The 17,740-nt window shown below is 38.5% G+C and overlaps 1 protein-coding gene across 1 annotated transcript in view; it reads right to left on the reverse strand.

Annotated features, from left to right (window-relative positions):
• The window catches only part of Hdac9 (histone deacetylase 9), a 157,768-nt gene that overhangs the window by 30,818 nt on the left and 109,210 nt on the right, over positions 1-17,740 (reverse strand). The window contains exons 6-7 of the mRNA XM_059279554.1: positions 6,162-6,293; positions 1,123-1,238 (exon numbers count right to left, since the gene is read on the reverse strand). Coding sequence (XP_059135537.1) covers positions 1,123-1,238; positions 6,162-6,293 — 248 coding nt within the window. The remainder of the gene's footprint in view (positions 1-1,122; positions 1,239-6,161; positions 6,294-17,740) is intronic.

The following is a 17,740-nucleotide window of genomic DNA, read 5'->3' on the forward strand; positions in this document are numbered from 1 at the left end:
TGTGTGTGCATGTGAAATGTATGAAATTGTGGAGCAATGGAACTCTTGACTGGAGGACATTCTGTCAGTGAGGGTGACTTTTTAAAATTGTTGGGTTCTGTCAAGAGACAGTACAGTGATTCCCCTGTAGGCAGGAGTGTTTGGTACAGTGTGGATGACCCAATGGCAGGAACACTGCAGATACAACCCGGAGAATGACAGATTTGATCACTGTCTCTGAATCTCAAGTATTAAGACTGTAAAATATGAAGGGAGAGTCAAGTAACAGTTAGATTTGAGAAGGAATCACAGCAACTCTTTCTGCACAGAGGATGTGTAGGAAAGAGGTAGCATGATGTATAGAAGGAAAAAATTAGGCCTTCAGTCTATGGTCAGTGTGTTAAAAATAGTTCCATTAACATGGATATTCAGACTGCTACCTTGGCCCAGTCTAATGCAGAAGGCACATTGACTCTTGCTGACAGTCACTTTCTGCTTAGTATCCTGTCACTGACCACAACAAATGATAACATTTTAAAGCAATTTTCTATACTACATCAGTTTCAGTAATGGAGTTTCCATTTTTATTCATCTTTATATGCATATCATTAGGTAAAATACAATCACATAGTAAATACTAAATAAAGGTTTTCTCAGTGAATCTCCAGCTCCCTCAGTCATAATACAGATATCAGTTGTTTGCTATTATACTTCAGGTCAAATGAACAAAACCCACCTTGTAAGTAGTTAGTGTGAAAGGCTTACGTGGGCTTGGTTTGCTTATTTATAGGTGTACTCCTATTAGAAAAACCAGTACCCATGCAGGATTACAGATCTTTATTTCCTTGGGCAGTACAGACTGAGCACAGCTGAGGAGGTAGTAACATTGGCTTGCATTTCAGCATTTTCCCAACATGGGTGGTCATCAAAACATCTATAAATATAATCAAGTTCATTCAAATCCACACATAAAACTATAATCAACGTAAGTGATCCACACGGTAAGAAAGATAGCTAGTTTTATTTCACAACAGGAAATACTTGGGCTCTGTTTATAGATTCACTATGTCTGAAAGTGAGGAGGCCTGGACTCAGGGACCACTCCGTATCAGTTTCCAGAAGTAGCTGAAGCGGGGGCCTTACCTCAGGGTGAGGTGTGGGAGGCAAAACTGAAGCCTCATTTTCGGTAACATTTCCAGTGGGCCCATTGTTTGGCGAACTGGGACCGGACCCTGGAGAGCTGCTACTGACTGAGGATTCTGAAAAACATGGTGAAATACACATGCACTTATGAACGTCACACAAAGATGAGCCCCGCTGGCATGGTGTGGGAACGGCAAGCATAACATGAAAAGAGGAAAAGTTTGGAATGTTTCTAAAGTTTCCCACTTCTTCCCTGCTTTGTTTTCAGCTGTCCACAGTACCGTGTGGTATTAACAGTTTCCATCAAAGACACACAGCTATAAAAGGTCACAGAAGCCACGGATGAAAAAGGAAATAAGAAAGGCACAGTCTTTTACTTGCTCTCATACTATCATAAAAGTATACGGTTATAGAGATAATACATTTGCTGATGGGGTAAAAGCCAGTTGTCAACACATCACAGAAATCCATGGCAAGGAGTCTTGATGCTGAACTATACATTGATCTTTATTTGATACACTCAGCATATTTCTTATTATAATACATGCCAGTCAAATCGAAGAAACATAAATAAAAACTAAAAGTCTCCACATTGCATTGATGGCCTTATAAAATGTCAGTTAACTTTAATTTTACCCCACTGAATTTCTGGAAGATGAAAGTTGCCAAATTTAGTAATGTAAATATTTAAATATCAATTAAAAAGAAATTCCTTGTGGCAAAAGTTTGAAAACAATATATACTATTTGATAATCTTCATATACAAAATTCATATGGACCTCAACATGCAAAGAAATTGAAAATTCTTATTCCTAGAAATATGGCAGCAGAAGTCATTGTAGTAAATGTTGGAAAACTGTCCATTGATTAGTTAGTCCTTGCCATCCCCTGCGGTCACTTTGAGTATTTTCTAAGTGTCTCGTCTCCATCGCATTAAGTCTGCTCTGCTCAATGGCACTGCCTCACACTCTTCAGAGACGGAGGGATGGGACTCATTCCCACCACATATTTTCTTCCTACGCTGTGACTGTGCTCTGCTGACCGAATTCTTCTTGGCTTTTCAGAGCTATGGCATTTCATTCCTCTCTCCTTTCCAGCGACAACACATTTATTCTTACCCACAATCCTACCCTACCCTTCACTGCTTTTGTTCCAACAGTTCCTCAAAACCCCCATGGCCTTCTAGCCTCAGATTGCTCGGCTCTTCGGGATTGTCCCCTCACCTGACAGAATGGTAGCAGTGCTTGAACAGAACTGTTCTCTCAAGGCCAGCTCATTCTCTCCTGCCATGGTTTACTCACTGTCAACTACAACCTTTCTTTCAAATGCCACTAAAGTTTAAGGCTTTTGACAGAATAGTCCCAGACTACCAGCCCTTCCTCTACACCCTTTTCTCCGTCTCCTTCTCCCTTCAGTCTCCGCGCACAGACGTGCACTGTGTTTACAGCTGAACCTCCTCGTTCTCTTTGCTCCCATGTTAAATGTTATCCTTGGGCACACTACTTTCATACACGTAGTATTTCTTGTGTAACTCTCAAAAATTTTAGTCTGACTTCCTTTGAAATGTTGGATTTTTTAAATATTTATTTTGTTTTTACTTATGTGTGTGTGTGTGTGTGTGTGTGTGTGTGTCTGTGTCCTTAGTGAGGTCAGGAGAAGGTGTCAAGTACCCCCAAGTTAGCATTACAGGCAGTTGTGAGCTGTTCCAAGTGGGTGTTAGAAACAAAACTCAGGTCCCCTAGAAGAGCAGCAAGTCCTCCAGGCAGAATTTTGGGTATGTTTAATCCCCAAATACATGTGTATAGCTCACACCATATTTTAATATGGAATGTTTCCTGCTGTGTCTGTATTGTGCTCCACCCTTAGTCATCCTGCCTCTCTTTTTCACCCAAGCCACTTGGCCTTTCCTCCTCTTCTTCAGCGCATCTTGTAGATGTCTGACTATTGCCATTCCAGTTTAACTTTGGTGTCTTCTCTTAAACTATGGCATAAACTCTTACTGCTCAGAGTCACTAGAGCAGTCTTTGAAGATTGTCTTTAAAATTCTTCCCAGAAAAGTCCTACGAAATGTTTTCACTGTTTGTTCCTACTCTCGTCAATTCTGCTCTCAGTCAAGGGAAGTCATTCACTCTCTGTACAAACACACACTTTCCCACATCATGCTGTTCACACACTTTTCTTCTAATCATCTCACTCACTCGTTTCACTAATCCCACCTGCAAATTTAGTTAGATATGATCTTCTTCCCCATTGATCAGGAGCCCACAAATTCCAAACAGTATTTTCCTGACCTCCATCAAAATAACTTAACTTTCAACTCTCTACACCAAGTCCTGCCTTACTCTGAAGTACAGTGCAATCAGAAGAACAGGGAATTGGTGGCTGAATTCTGGTCCTGACATTGGCTTATTATGGCACTGGAATAAACTATTGGTACTACAAAATGCTCTGTCTCATATGTTCACTGCCTTTCTGTTTATATTTTTTATCACATTTTGATTAATCTGGTTGTTCTCAACATTGCCTTTATTGTGTACCTTCTTTCCATCTTGTATATTTTTTCTTTGAAACAGGGCCACACCATCCAGCCCAGGCTGGCCCAAACTCCTGACCATCCTCTCTGCTTCCCTAGTGCTTGCATTAGAGGCATGCATTACCACAGCCACATAGCTTTTTTAAGTGCTTTTTTAAAAAAGATTTATTTATTATGTATACAGTGTTCTGTCTGCACATATGCCTGCAGGCCAGAAGAGGGCACCAGATCTCATTACAGATGTTTCTGAGCCACCATGTGGTTGTTGTGACTTGAACTCAGGACCTCTGGAGGAGCAGTCAGTGTTCTTAACCTCTGAACCATTCCATCTCTCCTTTTAAGTGCATTTTTAAAAAAAAAAAAAAATTCTTACAGGTGCTTCTTTTGCTGGTTCTTATGTTACCAGGATGGCTGTGATTTCTCACTAATATTTCATTTCCATACTTTTAAAAACACTATATTCTTAAACACTCTTCTCTCTTTACCATCTTAAATTATCTTATGTATTTTATATGATATTAAAATGAAAGTGTTTTGTTAAATAGAAACCTCTGTGATTGTAGCATACCAACTACTGTACCAGGGCCCCACACCACAAACAGCTTAGGACCTGAGAGCAAGTACTGAGTGCTTTCATGGATACACTAGGCAAACCTGGGGCAACGGAAGGCTTTGGAACTGTCCTTGAAGAATGATAAACCTCTGGGGAACAGGAGCAGCAGAGAAGGGAGATGGAAGGCCACAGCAGGCATGGGGTTGAGTCAGTGCAGAACGTTTTAAAAGAAGACAACCAATTGGAAGAAGAGAGGCAGAACAAACTTGGATTTGAAAACGTGTGGGATGGCAATTTGCTCTTACACACTAACAATGAAGAAGAGAAAGAGAAAAAAGAGCAGACACTTCAACCTGTACATGGAAGGAGAAAAAGAGAAGACTGGCAGAAATGCAGTCTAGCTGCTATGGCACTGTGGTAGCTCCCACTGGGCTCTGAAAACACTGACTATCCAATTAGATGGAAGTCCGCTGGGAACGAGGAAGGGGACCAGGTGCAGACACTGGTGTGTGGAAGTTCAGATACTCCAAATACATTTAGACTCAGTGGAAAATACTAGTTTGAAATTAAAAGTAGCAATCAAAATGTTCATTAAAATATCTGCCAGCACCCGCTCACAGGCTGGAAGTGTATAGAAGTTGTAGCCACACAAGGCAGGTACGTTTCACATCATTCCTGAGATGAAAAGGATGAATTTTTATCTCATAAAATTAAGAAAACAAATCTATATTTCAAACTTAGAATTTAATTACTATAAACTTGTGATTATATATCGATATTAAAATAAATTATTGTTCATTTCTTCAAAATTTCTCATCCTCAAGGAAACAGTTTTCAAAATACAATCATCAAATACTATTTTTACTTAGCAATACCAATCTATTGTGACTAGAGAGGAGGCTAAGGTGTGTTTTACAAACTGAAATAATCTGTCACTTTTAAGCTTCAGTGATTTACCTAACTTATTTCTCCTCTTTCAGACTCTTTCCTTTCCTCTCTGAACTGGCTCTGACTAAAGGAGAGATAGGAAACCCATTATTTGAAAAATGTGAAGGGTGCGATGTGATCTGAGAGCAACTGCTTACACAGGAAGAGTCACACAGTTCCTTAGGAAAGAGAACAAAGCTTCCGACCAGAACCTCTTTCCCCTGCGTATTGTCCAGCACAACGCATCCCTCTGAGCACCCAGTAAATGGTGGTCGGTCTTATTCCGTGTAGCCCTTCGAGTTCCTGCATCCTTAGGAAGCCGTAGCCAGCATTATTGTGGCTAGCCTTTTAGGTCCTTGTATTCTTGGGTACTTCTCTAATTTCAAACAGGTACAAACGGGACGGAGGGGTTTGTAAGCCATCAGGTTAAATTTCCTAATCTGCTCACCCCACTTCTAACCAGGCAGTTGAAAAAATATGAACTCTTCCATTTGAGACCAGTGAAAACGACAGTCCTTTCCCCTTCATAAAAAGCAGTATTTCCCCCTCCTGCCATGAGTCCCAGACCACTAGTAAACACATAAAGTCATTTATGAGTTCTGTAAATTTGTTGAAAAGTCAAGGATTTTGTGTTCCACATAGTTTAATTTTCCCAGATGTATTTCCTACATTCATGTCTGAGTAGGGGGGAGGGACATGCTCTTCTTGAAACTCCCTCTGCTCATTTCTGATCAGATTTCATTAAAAGTTATAGTCTACTGGTTGGCATTTCCCAGATGGACTGCCCTTTCTAGAGAACAGGGCAAGCACTGGTATGGCTTAGCCAGGATCGACACATAGGTGGCTTCCCCTCTTCCACACATAGCAAGGTTTACTCAACTATTGGTGAGTTTTCAAAGATATTGCCTTTAAAGAAATAGTTCTCAAAATAAGTTTGGTTAACGAGCAGACATATTTACTCTAGACTTAAAATGGAATTCCTGTGACCAGCAGGTGTTAGTGTGTGACTACCCAATCCTCAATTACCTGTCACCTCAAACACTCGCTTCTTGAATGAAGTGACAATATTTCCATCCTTCCGCCTGAGTAAGGGGCTGCTTCTCCTCTCTGCCACTTTCTGTTTTAACCTGGACCGCACCTTCAAGTTGGGCTCTGAGGCTGGGAATTGAGACAAAGAAAATAGATAAAAATTAAAAAATAAAGAGCCAAATTCTCCTGTGTCTAAACTTAAAAAAAAATTAAATAAATAAGAAAGCCTATCTTCTCCTGGTCCATTCTTCTCAAATGAAAAACCAAACCATATAAATAAGGTGTTGACTCTACATTAATCAAACAGACAAATATAGTAGTCATTTCATAAAATAAGTTCTGTTGTTCTCAACATGAATGTGAAATGGAAGCAAAAATCACTTTTCTACTTAACTTTTATCTAGCACAACTGTAATTGTTAATGGGAGGTTTAATCAGTAATTACTGGTAGGTCTGAGTAAGATTTATTATACTTCACTGCCTGGCCTCTAAATTCTCTCAAGACTGAAATTCAATAACCACTAAAACAGTAATTTAATGTGAGGTTGGAGACTCTGACCTGACCCCTGGTAATAGGAAGACACCTCCGCAGAACATAATTTACGTCTAATTCTGACTCCTGAAATATTTCTTTGTCAGTAGTTTCTAACCTAAAACTCTGGGAAAACATACTCAACACAGTAACACAACATGAACTGGTGCCACTGTGAGTAACCCTTTCCATGTCCTCAGTAGCCAGTCAGGAGAAAAGAAGCTGACCAAGGTGGAATTGAAGTTTGAAGTTAGTGTATATGTTTGAAAACACAAACTCACATCACCCATATGTATATTACTATTTCTTTGCCTATATTATTCCAAATAGCAAATCTATATGGTTATCATTTATTATATTTTTAAATAATTATGTTAGAAAAATGCAAGCAATGGGTCCCATCTTTGTGTAGTCGAAGTCCATTATCTATGATAATGATGGTGTTGGTGGTGTGATCACAAGGCTGTTTCTGATGACAACTGACATTATATGTTAGTTTCTATGTTGCAATACTATCCTAAGTGTTTTATCAATACTAACTTGCTTATACATAAAATATGCATATGGTATTTATGCTATCTATAATGTTATAGTATTGATGTGGAAGTTAAACTACAAAGGGTGGGTAACTTGTCCAATGTTACAGAGGCAATGGGATGAAGCCAGGCAGGCACCCTGCCCTATCCTAAACATGCTAGATACTCCTCTTTTCCTTACAGTAGAATGTCATAAATATTAGAAGATAGCTTTTGTAAAGTGCCAGTGAACACAGTGTTCCTGAAGCTTCTGATCAATGGACACCTTTCCTTTCAAAGAGCTCAGAGCACGGCATGCCCCCACCACTGTAAGACATTAAGTGTCTATACTTCTTTGTTCTCTTGTTCTCTTTCCTGCAGCCATCAGCTTAAACTAAGTACTGCATTTCTCAGATATAGAAAAAGCAAGCTCTTTTCTTTTTTATTGTGTAATTTATATTGTGCTTGAAAATATTGACATCATATAAAAGGACTTTGAGTCCCCAATATTCACTCTACCAACAACTTTTCTGTTTTGCCTATCACCTACTCAAAAAAAAACAAAACAAAACAAAACAAAAACAAAAACAAAAACAAAAAACAAAAAACAGCTTTCTTTTTTTCAGGCTGAGATCTACTCACAACTTTTGGTGAAACCTAATGGATTAAACACTGGCTGTCAAGAGGGAACAAAAGCACCAGCTTGTCACTTCAGGAGGCAGTGGAGGGAGACAGAGGGTACTTATTGGTGGTCTCAGCTTTGTACATCCTGCCTTCCCTTCCTCTCTGACTGTCACTGATCCATGACTTTAGAACTAAAGGATCAATTGTTCCTTCTCCTTCAGCCTTGTGAATGGCTTCTTGCTGTCACCATTTTCTGGGTGTATCTACAACCCTTTAACCCTGATCTTTCCCTTATAAACAGCATGGCCAATCAGCCATAATGCCGATGATAATATGGTCCATAAGCCCTTTCTCCCTTTTCTCATTCATCCATCACTTCCTTAGCATCGGCGACTCAACTCTGATTAATAGACTCCTTTATCAGTTTCAGTTAATAGAGAATTGAGTGTAATATTGTCTCCTATAAGATAAGACATTGGTTCTAAACCAGAGAAGATATGTCCCCAAAGACATGTGACAATATTTGAGACATCATTGGTCATCAGTATGAGAAGATGATACCATCATTAGCATGCAGGAGTCATAGGTACTTCCAGTCATCCCACAATGCATGGGGTTCCCTCAATGACAAGGAACCATCTAGGCTCAAAGGTCAGTAGTGTAAGACCCAAGGGGGATAATTAGTAAGTGGCAGCTGTCAGTAACTGTACCACTATGGGATGAATGAAGAAGACGATAAGGACTGTGGGAGATGACCAAAGAGGATGTGGAAAAGTTGGTCAAGAAAGGAAAGGCAATCAAAAGTTGGGGAGCCTTGAAAATTAATTTATCCTTGGAGATTGTTTATTAAATGTTTTAATGCTACCAATATTTCTATCTAAGTTTTTTACTGACTGGTTATAACTACGTGTATTTACTGGGTAGGATAGGATGATTTTGAACCTTCATGTTACGTATTGATCAATTCAGAAAGATTCAGTTATTCCCTCATCTCAAGCACATGGTTTCTTTGGGATGAGAACATTCAAAATCTTCTCTGCCATCTATTTTAAATTATACAATATAACACTATTAATTATAATCACGCTTTTTGTAGCAGAACACCAACAGATATCCCTCCTACCATGCCGTGACTTTGTATCCATTGTCCTCCAGAACTCCTGGTAACAAAGATTCCACTGTCTCTTCTACAAGGTCAGATACTTCAGGTTTCATACAGTAATAATTGTGCAAATACTACTGATATTTATAAGGAAAGAAAGCCTAGCCAACTTCTTTTGGTTGGAGGAGATGTAATATCATCATATTTCAAAAGGAATTTGATACCCTATATATATTTATTTTACAAAGATTATAGATTTAATCTTTGTAAATCTAGAAAATACCTGACTTTCCAAAAACTAGAAATCATGAATACACTACAAACTGCAACATAAACTTATTTTTTTAAATCTGTAATACAATCTTCATAAGGAAAGGTCATTCAATGGTCCTAGCAAAGGCTTCTGTCTGGATCTCAGTAATTATAAGTCACCAGAGTATCTCAGTGGTGAGCATGATAATATAATGTCAGACAGCTCTCAGGCAAGTCTGCAGAACTCTACACACTGTTCAAAACTGACAAACACCTAGACAAGGGGATTAACGACCAGCTGCTGCTTTCCCTAGAGTTACTTTCACTTTCAATGCTCTGCGCTCCCTAGGGCCGGAGATTGCCATGTTACTCACTTGCTAATCCTCAGAGGTCAGAGGAGATGACTAATTTTGCAGAATATCTACTTCTGTATGACTGTGCTTCCTGGCTGGTTGCACTAATCACCTTTTCTTCTTTACTCCACATGTATCCTCTATATCTCAATGAAAAAAACAGACGACCTAATTTTTAGTGTATGCACATCTGAATGTGTCTGCCTGCTAAGACAAAAACCTTACATCAAAAATGATGTGCAAGGTCCTGGGGCTGAAAATAAAAGAACATTAGTAGAATGGGCCCTAGGACCTTTTTTAAATGTCATTTCAAAGTAAAAAGAACAAGAGTCAGCACACACATCTGAATAATGTTTCATGAATGAAAGGCATTTTAAATCTTTATTCTCCTACTCATCTCAATGGTGCAGAATATACCTAGGAAGGTTGTGTATAAAAATAAAAATGAGGAAATTAGTAATAAAGTTCAGTCCTAGAAGCAGAGGTTAACAAGTCAGAAATCCCAGGCTTGGCAACACTAGGAAACTGGCATGTGTGACAGGGTAGTTAAGGATGACCCAGGGAAAATCATGATTTGCATGAGTACATATGCATACAACCCCCCAGGAAATCTTCTGGGGGCATGTTCAGGCCTCTGACACAAACAGACCAGAAACAAACTCCAATGCTAACTCTTTCTTGTGCTAATTCTAATCATGGGAGAGTAGATTAATCTCAGCAAATTATTTAATCATCTATGAAAAAGAAGTAACAATATTGTTCATCACACATCTGGGCAAAAGATTGAGAAGTGGTTCTCTCTGAATGTCTCACACGGCCTATGTAAGAGTAAGGAAATTATACTGAAACAAAGCACAACCAATATAATAAAAATATAAAAAGAGAGATGCATACCTACAACTGGTAGACTCCTGAGCTTAATGCAACACATCTATTAAAATGCAGTCAGGATGTAAAGTAAATAAAAAAAGTTAAATAAAAAACACTAAAAGTAATAATCCATTTCTGGACTTTCATTATTATTTAAAATACTTTTATTAGTAACTGACCACGTATTTTCTTTGCCTTTTTTACAAAGTATAAACCTACTTATTATTTCTTTCTGAAATATGTAACTATCCACTGAGAATTATTACCTACTATGTGCATTTTATCGTACTTGACTTTTAAGGAATTAAAATATTATTTTATTTTGTATGTATAGGTGTTTTGCCTGCATACTTATCTGGGCACTACCATGAGCGACTGGCCTACAGAGGTCAGCAGAAGGAACCGAGACCCTGAGAACCAGAGTTTCAGATGATTGTGAACCACCATGTGGATGCTGGGACTAAGTTTTCTGTAAGAGCAGACTGCATTCTTATCTGGTGAGCCATCTCTCCAGTCCTCAAATAATGTTTAATCCTAGGTTATGAATGTTCTTTACATTAATAATCTTGACACAAATATTCAATATCACACACACACATCATAGAATGCAGAATATCTCCATTAGGAATGATCACAAGAAAAAAAGGGGCCATTGAGTTAAAAATATTACTTATGTGAATATCTTAAATAAAGTTTCTTTCAAAATACTCATTAGGGTGATTATTAGCCAAGAATAAGTACTAGGTTACCAAATATTTCTTATGATAATGAGTCTTTGCCATGAATGTTGAGCTTTCTGACCACAGGTGAAGACCCAACCTCCAGTGTCAACTTCAGATCCTTTCTGTGGCATGATGCCTTCTTGCTGATACCCTGGGCACCTGTCAGCTTAGGGGCATCACCTCTCCCCCTTCTGGATTGTTCTTGATGTTCCCTACCTGTAAGCTGCCTTAGTCACTCGTGTTTCTAGCACACTGTCACTTGACAGTGGATACTCTGTCATGCGCTCACTCTGTGTCCTCTGTGGAGACTATGTGTCCTGGGGTAGTTCCTGCCAAGTCATTCTTCTCACTTATGCTCAGGTCCTACATGTCTCGTCAGTATAGCCCACTGCTATGAACGACACTGGAGAGGCCTAGAGTCTTCTCTAACCCAGTTAATCAAAAGACATTAGATTAGTAGGCATGGGGGTACACTCTTGTAATCCCAGTGCTTGGGAGACACAGGAAAGAGGACAAAGAGCTTAAGAACAGTCTAAGGCTACAGAGAAAGACCCTGACTGAAAAAAAAATGGTGGAAGTTACTGTAGGTAAAAGTTCTGCTGGGCGGTGGTGGTGCACACCTTTAAACCCAGCACTCCAGAGGCAGAGGCAGGTGGATCTCTGTGAGTTCAAAGCCAGTTTGGTCTACAGAGTGAGTTCCAGGAGAGCCAGGGCTACACGGAAAAACCTGTCTTGAAAAATAAAAAAAAAAAAGTCCATAATTAGGCAAGCAATATGAATCTTTGAAAGTGGTATTCAGTATTATGCAGGAAGAGCATTTCAATTGCAACTCTCTTGGCTTGGATAATATGAATCTTTAATGTTATGAGTCAGAGTTTCTGCATTATGATATTATTTCTAATTATAACCATTTAAAATATGAAATTCATATGTAAATTTCTTTAAAATCATTTGGGGGAAGTCTGACTTCCAATAACTAGCCATGTTTGTAGTAATATGTGAGTGCCATTTCCTATACAATTCCTCTTTGAGAAATTCTGTAGTACATGTCTTTCTGTTCTCTTACTGCAAATATACTAACAATGTCTGCTTTTTAACAGAGAATTATTCCTTTTCAAAATCTGTTGGTAAACCTTACTAACAATTTATGGTGAGTCTTCTGAAGTGTTCATTTTATAATATTTATTGCAGTCTTCTGGTTGTATAAATCATATGTATAAATCTGGTTGTATAAATCATATGTATTTTGGATGTTTAAAAATGGACCATACCCTGATAACATATTTCTTTTGTGTTTGTATTTAAAAAAATTATGAAAATGAGAATCAAATTATGCATTTGACTGGGCTTATGTATCATATTAGCTGTCCTGTACATATTCTTTAACACACTCCCATTTACTCTGCTTTTCACTTAAAAATCTGACACAGGTAGATGTTCATGTATTTGCCTACAACTTAAATTACTCATAATGGCCCACAAGATGTAAACGGTGTGATGATATTTGTTATACTGTGGTATTTAAGGAATAACAATAAGGAAGACAGTCTACACATCAGTAGGGAGGCAGATGGATGAATCTGAGGAAACCCCAGGTGCTGATAGCTGCCTGAATGCTATACTACATAGTAAAGGGTGAATTAAAGGTAACGATGAATTTAAGTTTGCTAGGAGATTCTCTTGGCTTAAAGTGGACCCACAGTTGTCACACAGTTTTTCTCTACAACTTATAGAGAACCAGTGCATGTCAGATGACATGGCTTGAGAAAAAGTAAGACTAGTCGCTGTTGTCTTTGAAGGTGGAGTCTACATCAGAAACTACAGGCAGAAACTATTCAGAAGCTGGAAAATGAGGTAAAACATGTCCACTGGGGACTCCACACAGGTGCACAGTCCTGGTGACACGATGCTAGCCCTGGGACCCTCATTCTGACATCTAGAACTGTTAGGTAATAGATGTATTCTCTTACCTTTTAAGTTTACAGCAACCCTGGTGTGGAAGCCACTAGGAGCCCATCATGCTAAGCCCAGCATTCCAAGCCAGTCACTGCTTTAGAAGTCGGCGACTGGGGAATACTGGCTCCCAGTGGGTCTGGTTTTACTGTGCTGTGTGTTTACTGTCTTATTTTTAAGTAAAAAAGTAGGATAGTAAGAGAATTATTAATGACATATCCAATGCTTAGCAAAAAGATAACAATTTACTTAAAATTACTACTTATCATTTTATAATATTTGACTTTCTACAAAGAGAAAATGTTTTACTAGTATGTTTGCTTATCCACAAAATAATACAAAAAGGAAAAAAAAATATTTTTTTCTTTTTAATCATTCTGTGGGAGTTCTATAGGGTATAAATTAAGAATAACTTATTTTAACTTTAAAATACTAATAATACTTTTTAAATAATTAAATAAGCATGATAAGCAAACAATTTCCAAAACTTGAGTAGGAATATTTTTATGTTTTCCTCTTAGAGATTTCATCTGCAACATTAAATTATTATATTAAGTCAAATATTATAAAATGATAAGTAATAATTTTAAGTAAATTGTTATCCGTTTGCTAAGCATTGGGTATGTCATTAATAATTCTCTTACTATCCTACATCTTTACTTAAAAATAAGACAATAAATACACAAGCCACATACTCTATCATGATGCCTACTTTTAAGAACAATTTCCCTTTCTGGTTCAATGTAAATAAAAAAGGAGAGAGAATCAGCTTAAATTTCTAATTAGTCTTAAAATATAGTTAATTAAAATTGTTTTTGTTCTTATATAAGATCTTTATGGTATGTGACATAATTCCAGTCTCTTACAATTTAATCAGCTAAATATAAAATACAACCTTCCATCTGGTAAATCAATTTAATAGGCATAATCGTGCCCCACATAACTCAGTAAGACCCTGAGGAAAACCACTGAACTGATATCTCTTTTGCTTAAGAAGAGAGTCATTCAGAATCTTAGCACAGTTTCCCTTTCTGAAGTGAAAGCCAACAGGGAGGCATCACGCTTCTTCATGGGAGTTTCCCACGAGAAACTCTGCAGCGAAATGGAAACCTGCACCATCACCCACCAAGCACTCCATCACACTAACGTGGCTTTAACTGGAACATGTGATTTGGCAGCTAAAACTTTTAATTAGAGATGTGGTTTGAACAGATTTTTGCTGAGTTTATGTCCTGCAGGGGCTCAAAGAACAAGGTTGTTTTACTAACAGTTCTTCCCTCTCAGGTGGTTTAAATACGGTGCTTTCCTGAGGGGTAGCAAAAGGGAATGTCACTGTCACTGAGACTTCATTGTGTTGGCTTTAATTGGGCTCATTGTTTCTTCATGAGTAGTTGATATCAGACAACAGAAGAATGATGTGCCTACAAATGTTTATGGAGCATTTGTTCTGTGCAAATTCATCCTGTGACTACGGAAGTAAAAGTGAAGACTCAGAAAGGTAGTCAGTTCTAAACGGAAAAAAATCAGGTGACAGAAAAACTATGAACCTGGACAAGGAGAGGGAGGAGATGGAGCCAAGGCAAGTCCAATGATCAAGCTTGTATGGTTTAAGGAGGAGCAGTAAAAGAATAAAACCAAGAGGATGAAGCATTGGGGGCCAAGATGGGACAGTCTGCTTCAAAACTATTAAGACCACGTGTCTGCAGAGCATCTCAGAAGGATCAACCCAGGTCCACAACAGGTATAAGATTTTTAAAATGTCACAACAGCTTAGTGACGAATACTGATTAACAAGCATGAGACCCTGAGTTCAACCACAACACAGAAAAAAATTAAGTCAGTGGTATCTAAAGTTGTGGATAGAGATCTCGGATTACGACTTAAAAGGAAAGAAATTGAGGCCATTTTCAATCAGTCTTCATTTTTAGGAGTAAAGGCTAGGCTAATCACCATCAGAGACAGAAACTGGAAGGAAAAGAACTGAACTAGAAGCAGCAGGTGAAGAAAGCTCTGTGAACACTCCAGGGCTTGTAAGAGCCAGAGATTGGGGCCTACTGCTGTCAATCAGTGTCTTATGGAACCTCCTGAGCCCACCGCAGTGTGGTTACCTGCTTAAGATCTGCACAAGATAAAGCCAATCAACATGCCAGCATGGATGAGGGAGGGGCACATAAGGCCCAGTGCAGCCACAGAGAAACTGGCAGTTGATGCGAAGAGGATGGAGAGTTATTCAGCTTTTGTTGTTGTTTCCAGTGTGGCTTCTGGTTAGTTGTCCACACTCCAGTAAATGGTCCTACACTCATGAGCATGGGAGGCACTAACTGGATTTGGTTGGTTTAAGGAGTGAAAAATGATGTGCAGTTAGGAGGGGATATGTTGGGGGTCAGGAGGAGTTGCAGGAGGAACATGGGGTGGATATGACCAAAACACATTGTATATATACATTATGAAATAAAGACTATCAGAAAAATTAAAGAACTGTCAGAAAACAGGGCTGAACTGTAGGCGCCCCGTGTTTCCCAGGTTTCTGCTGTGAGATGCGTTATTGAAAACAGAGAGAGCAGGAGGAAGTAGAGCCTGTAAGACAGACAGGCAGAGATGGTCAATGAAGTCAGAGCCCAAGAGACAAACTAAAAGAAGCCTGAGAATTCTGGAAACACACAGTCAAATAAACACACAAACCAAAACCTAATGATCTGGAGATGCTGGAAGTGTTGGGAGTCCTTTTAGAATACTGAGCTGGGTCTAAATTTGATAACATCATCAACTAGCAAAGGAACTTCTTGGAATACTGCTGAACAAACATTACTCTGAATGCACTCATGCAGGCAGTGGTAGAACAACCTCCAGGTTTGATACAAAAAGCAAGACGACAAACTTACAGCCTTTATGAGAGTGTTTGGAAGTTTTACTAAAGTATGCCAACCAGATGGCTGCGAAGATGCTCATAGTGATTAGGGGAATGGGTAAGTAGAGTATCTTGGAATCAGACTCTGAGCAACTGGGAACTAAAGACTATCTCTTCTCTATGTTCTCAACATAGCCACAGCTTCTGGTGGAGCCCACGTGCTGAATGAAAAGTTTGCTTTCCTTTCCATGGTCTCCTCTCTTATTAAGAAAATAACTGAATAGGCCAACTGCTTGATTTAGATCAATCAGTGATGAAACTCTAGGAAGAGAAACAAAACAAGGACAGATCAAATGGTACTTTCAGTCTCTGGCAATCTCCATTATGTGAGGAAGGAGAAACCAACTCATGGTCACTAGGAGGATGGATAGCCCCAGAGACTCTGTGGTAGTCTGAATGCATTTGGCCTCCAGAAGCTCATAAAGAGTGGCATTATTAGGAAGTGTGGTCTTGTTGGAGGAGGCTGGATGACACCCACCTTTAATCCAGACCTTGAGGCTGGAGGGCAAGCCTTTAATCTGGGCCACTCCTTCTGTTGGAAGTGTGTCACTGTGGGGGCTTTGAGGTCTTTTCCTCAAGCTTCACTCAGTGTGACAGTCAGTTGACTTCCTGTTGCCTCTGAGTCAAGGTGTAGGATTCTCAGCTACAGCACCACATCTGCCTGCATGCTGCCATGTTCCCTGCCATGGTGGACTGAACCTCTGAAATGTAAGTGAGCCCCCTCAATTAAAGGTTTCCTTTATAGGAGTTGCCATGGTCATGGTGTCTCCTCAGAGCAGTAGAAAACACTAAAACAGCTTCTAAGCGCTATTCATTCTCACCTCCATTTCCTCTCTGACTATTTGTAAAACATATACAATACCTTGGACTATGCACTCCAATATAATTTCTAAAATAAGATTGAATCAGCATAAAGTCTCAACCTGTAACATGGGAAATTTGCAAACTCAGAAGCTTACTGTGTATACAAACTTCCTGAACTTTGTCTGAGAGAAATAGATAGATAGATAGATAGATAGATAGATAGATAGATAGATAGATAGATAGATAGATAGATATCTTCTTTCCTAATTTGAATCCCTGCTAGTTGGCCTAGTTGCATGTACCATCCCTTACCTCTATCTCTTTCTCTCCTCATAATCTTCTGGGCAGTTTATAAAATCAATGTGTGTATTGTAATAAGTAGGCATACCATTTCTTCAAGAAAGTGAATATTATTCTAGCAATAAATCCTAGGAGAAGTCATTTTCCATGCATGTATAGGTAACTTTAATGAAAACGTAATATCAGTGTTTAAAAACTTCAGTAAAAGCTGGATAATTACTCTTCATATTTTTAAGGCTATGTTGTAGATGAATCATAATACATTTTAGGAAACCTCTCAATGGAATTTTGAAACACATAAAATATGTTTACTATTTATACATTCACAAGTCTATCAATTCCCCTGAAGAAGTCTAACAGATTTTGAAATAGCCTTTTTGTAGATAGGAAATTCAAAGATAATTTGGCACGCTTTTATTTCTGTAATGTTTCATATTATGTCACAGATCAACAAATTAGTTTGTATGTTCATGTATGGCAAACAAATTGGATAATCTAGCTTTTTGTAAAAATGTTTTATTTTTAGAATAGTTCATTTGAAAAAAAAGTTAAATATTTAGATATAGAAAGAACATATCACTTTGTGGCTTTAAATAATGTCTTTTGCATAGAAAGTATCTGTTTCATTGGCCTTTCAATGA

Source organism: Peromyscus eremicus, chromosome 14, assembly GCF_949786415.1.
Source record: "Peromyscus eremicus chromosome 14, PerEre_H2_v1, whole genome shotgun sequence".
NCBI lineage: Eukaryota > Metazoa > Chordata > Mammalia > Rodentia > Cricetidae > Peromyscus > Peromyscus eremicus.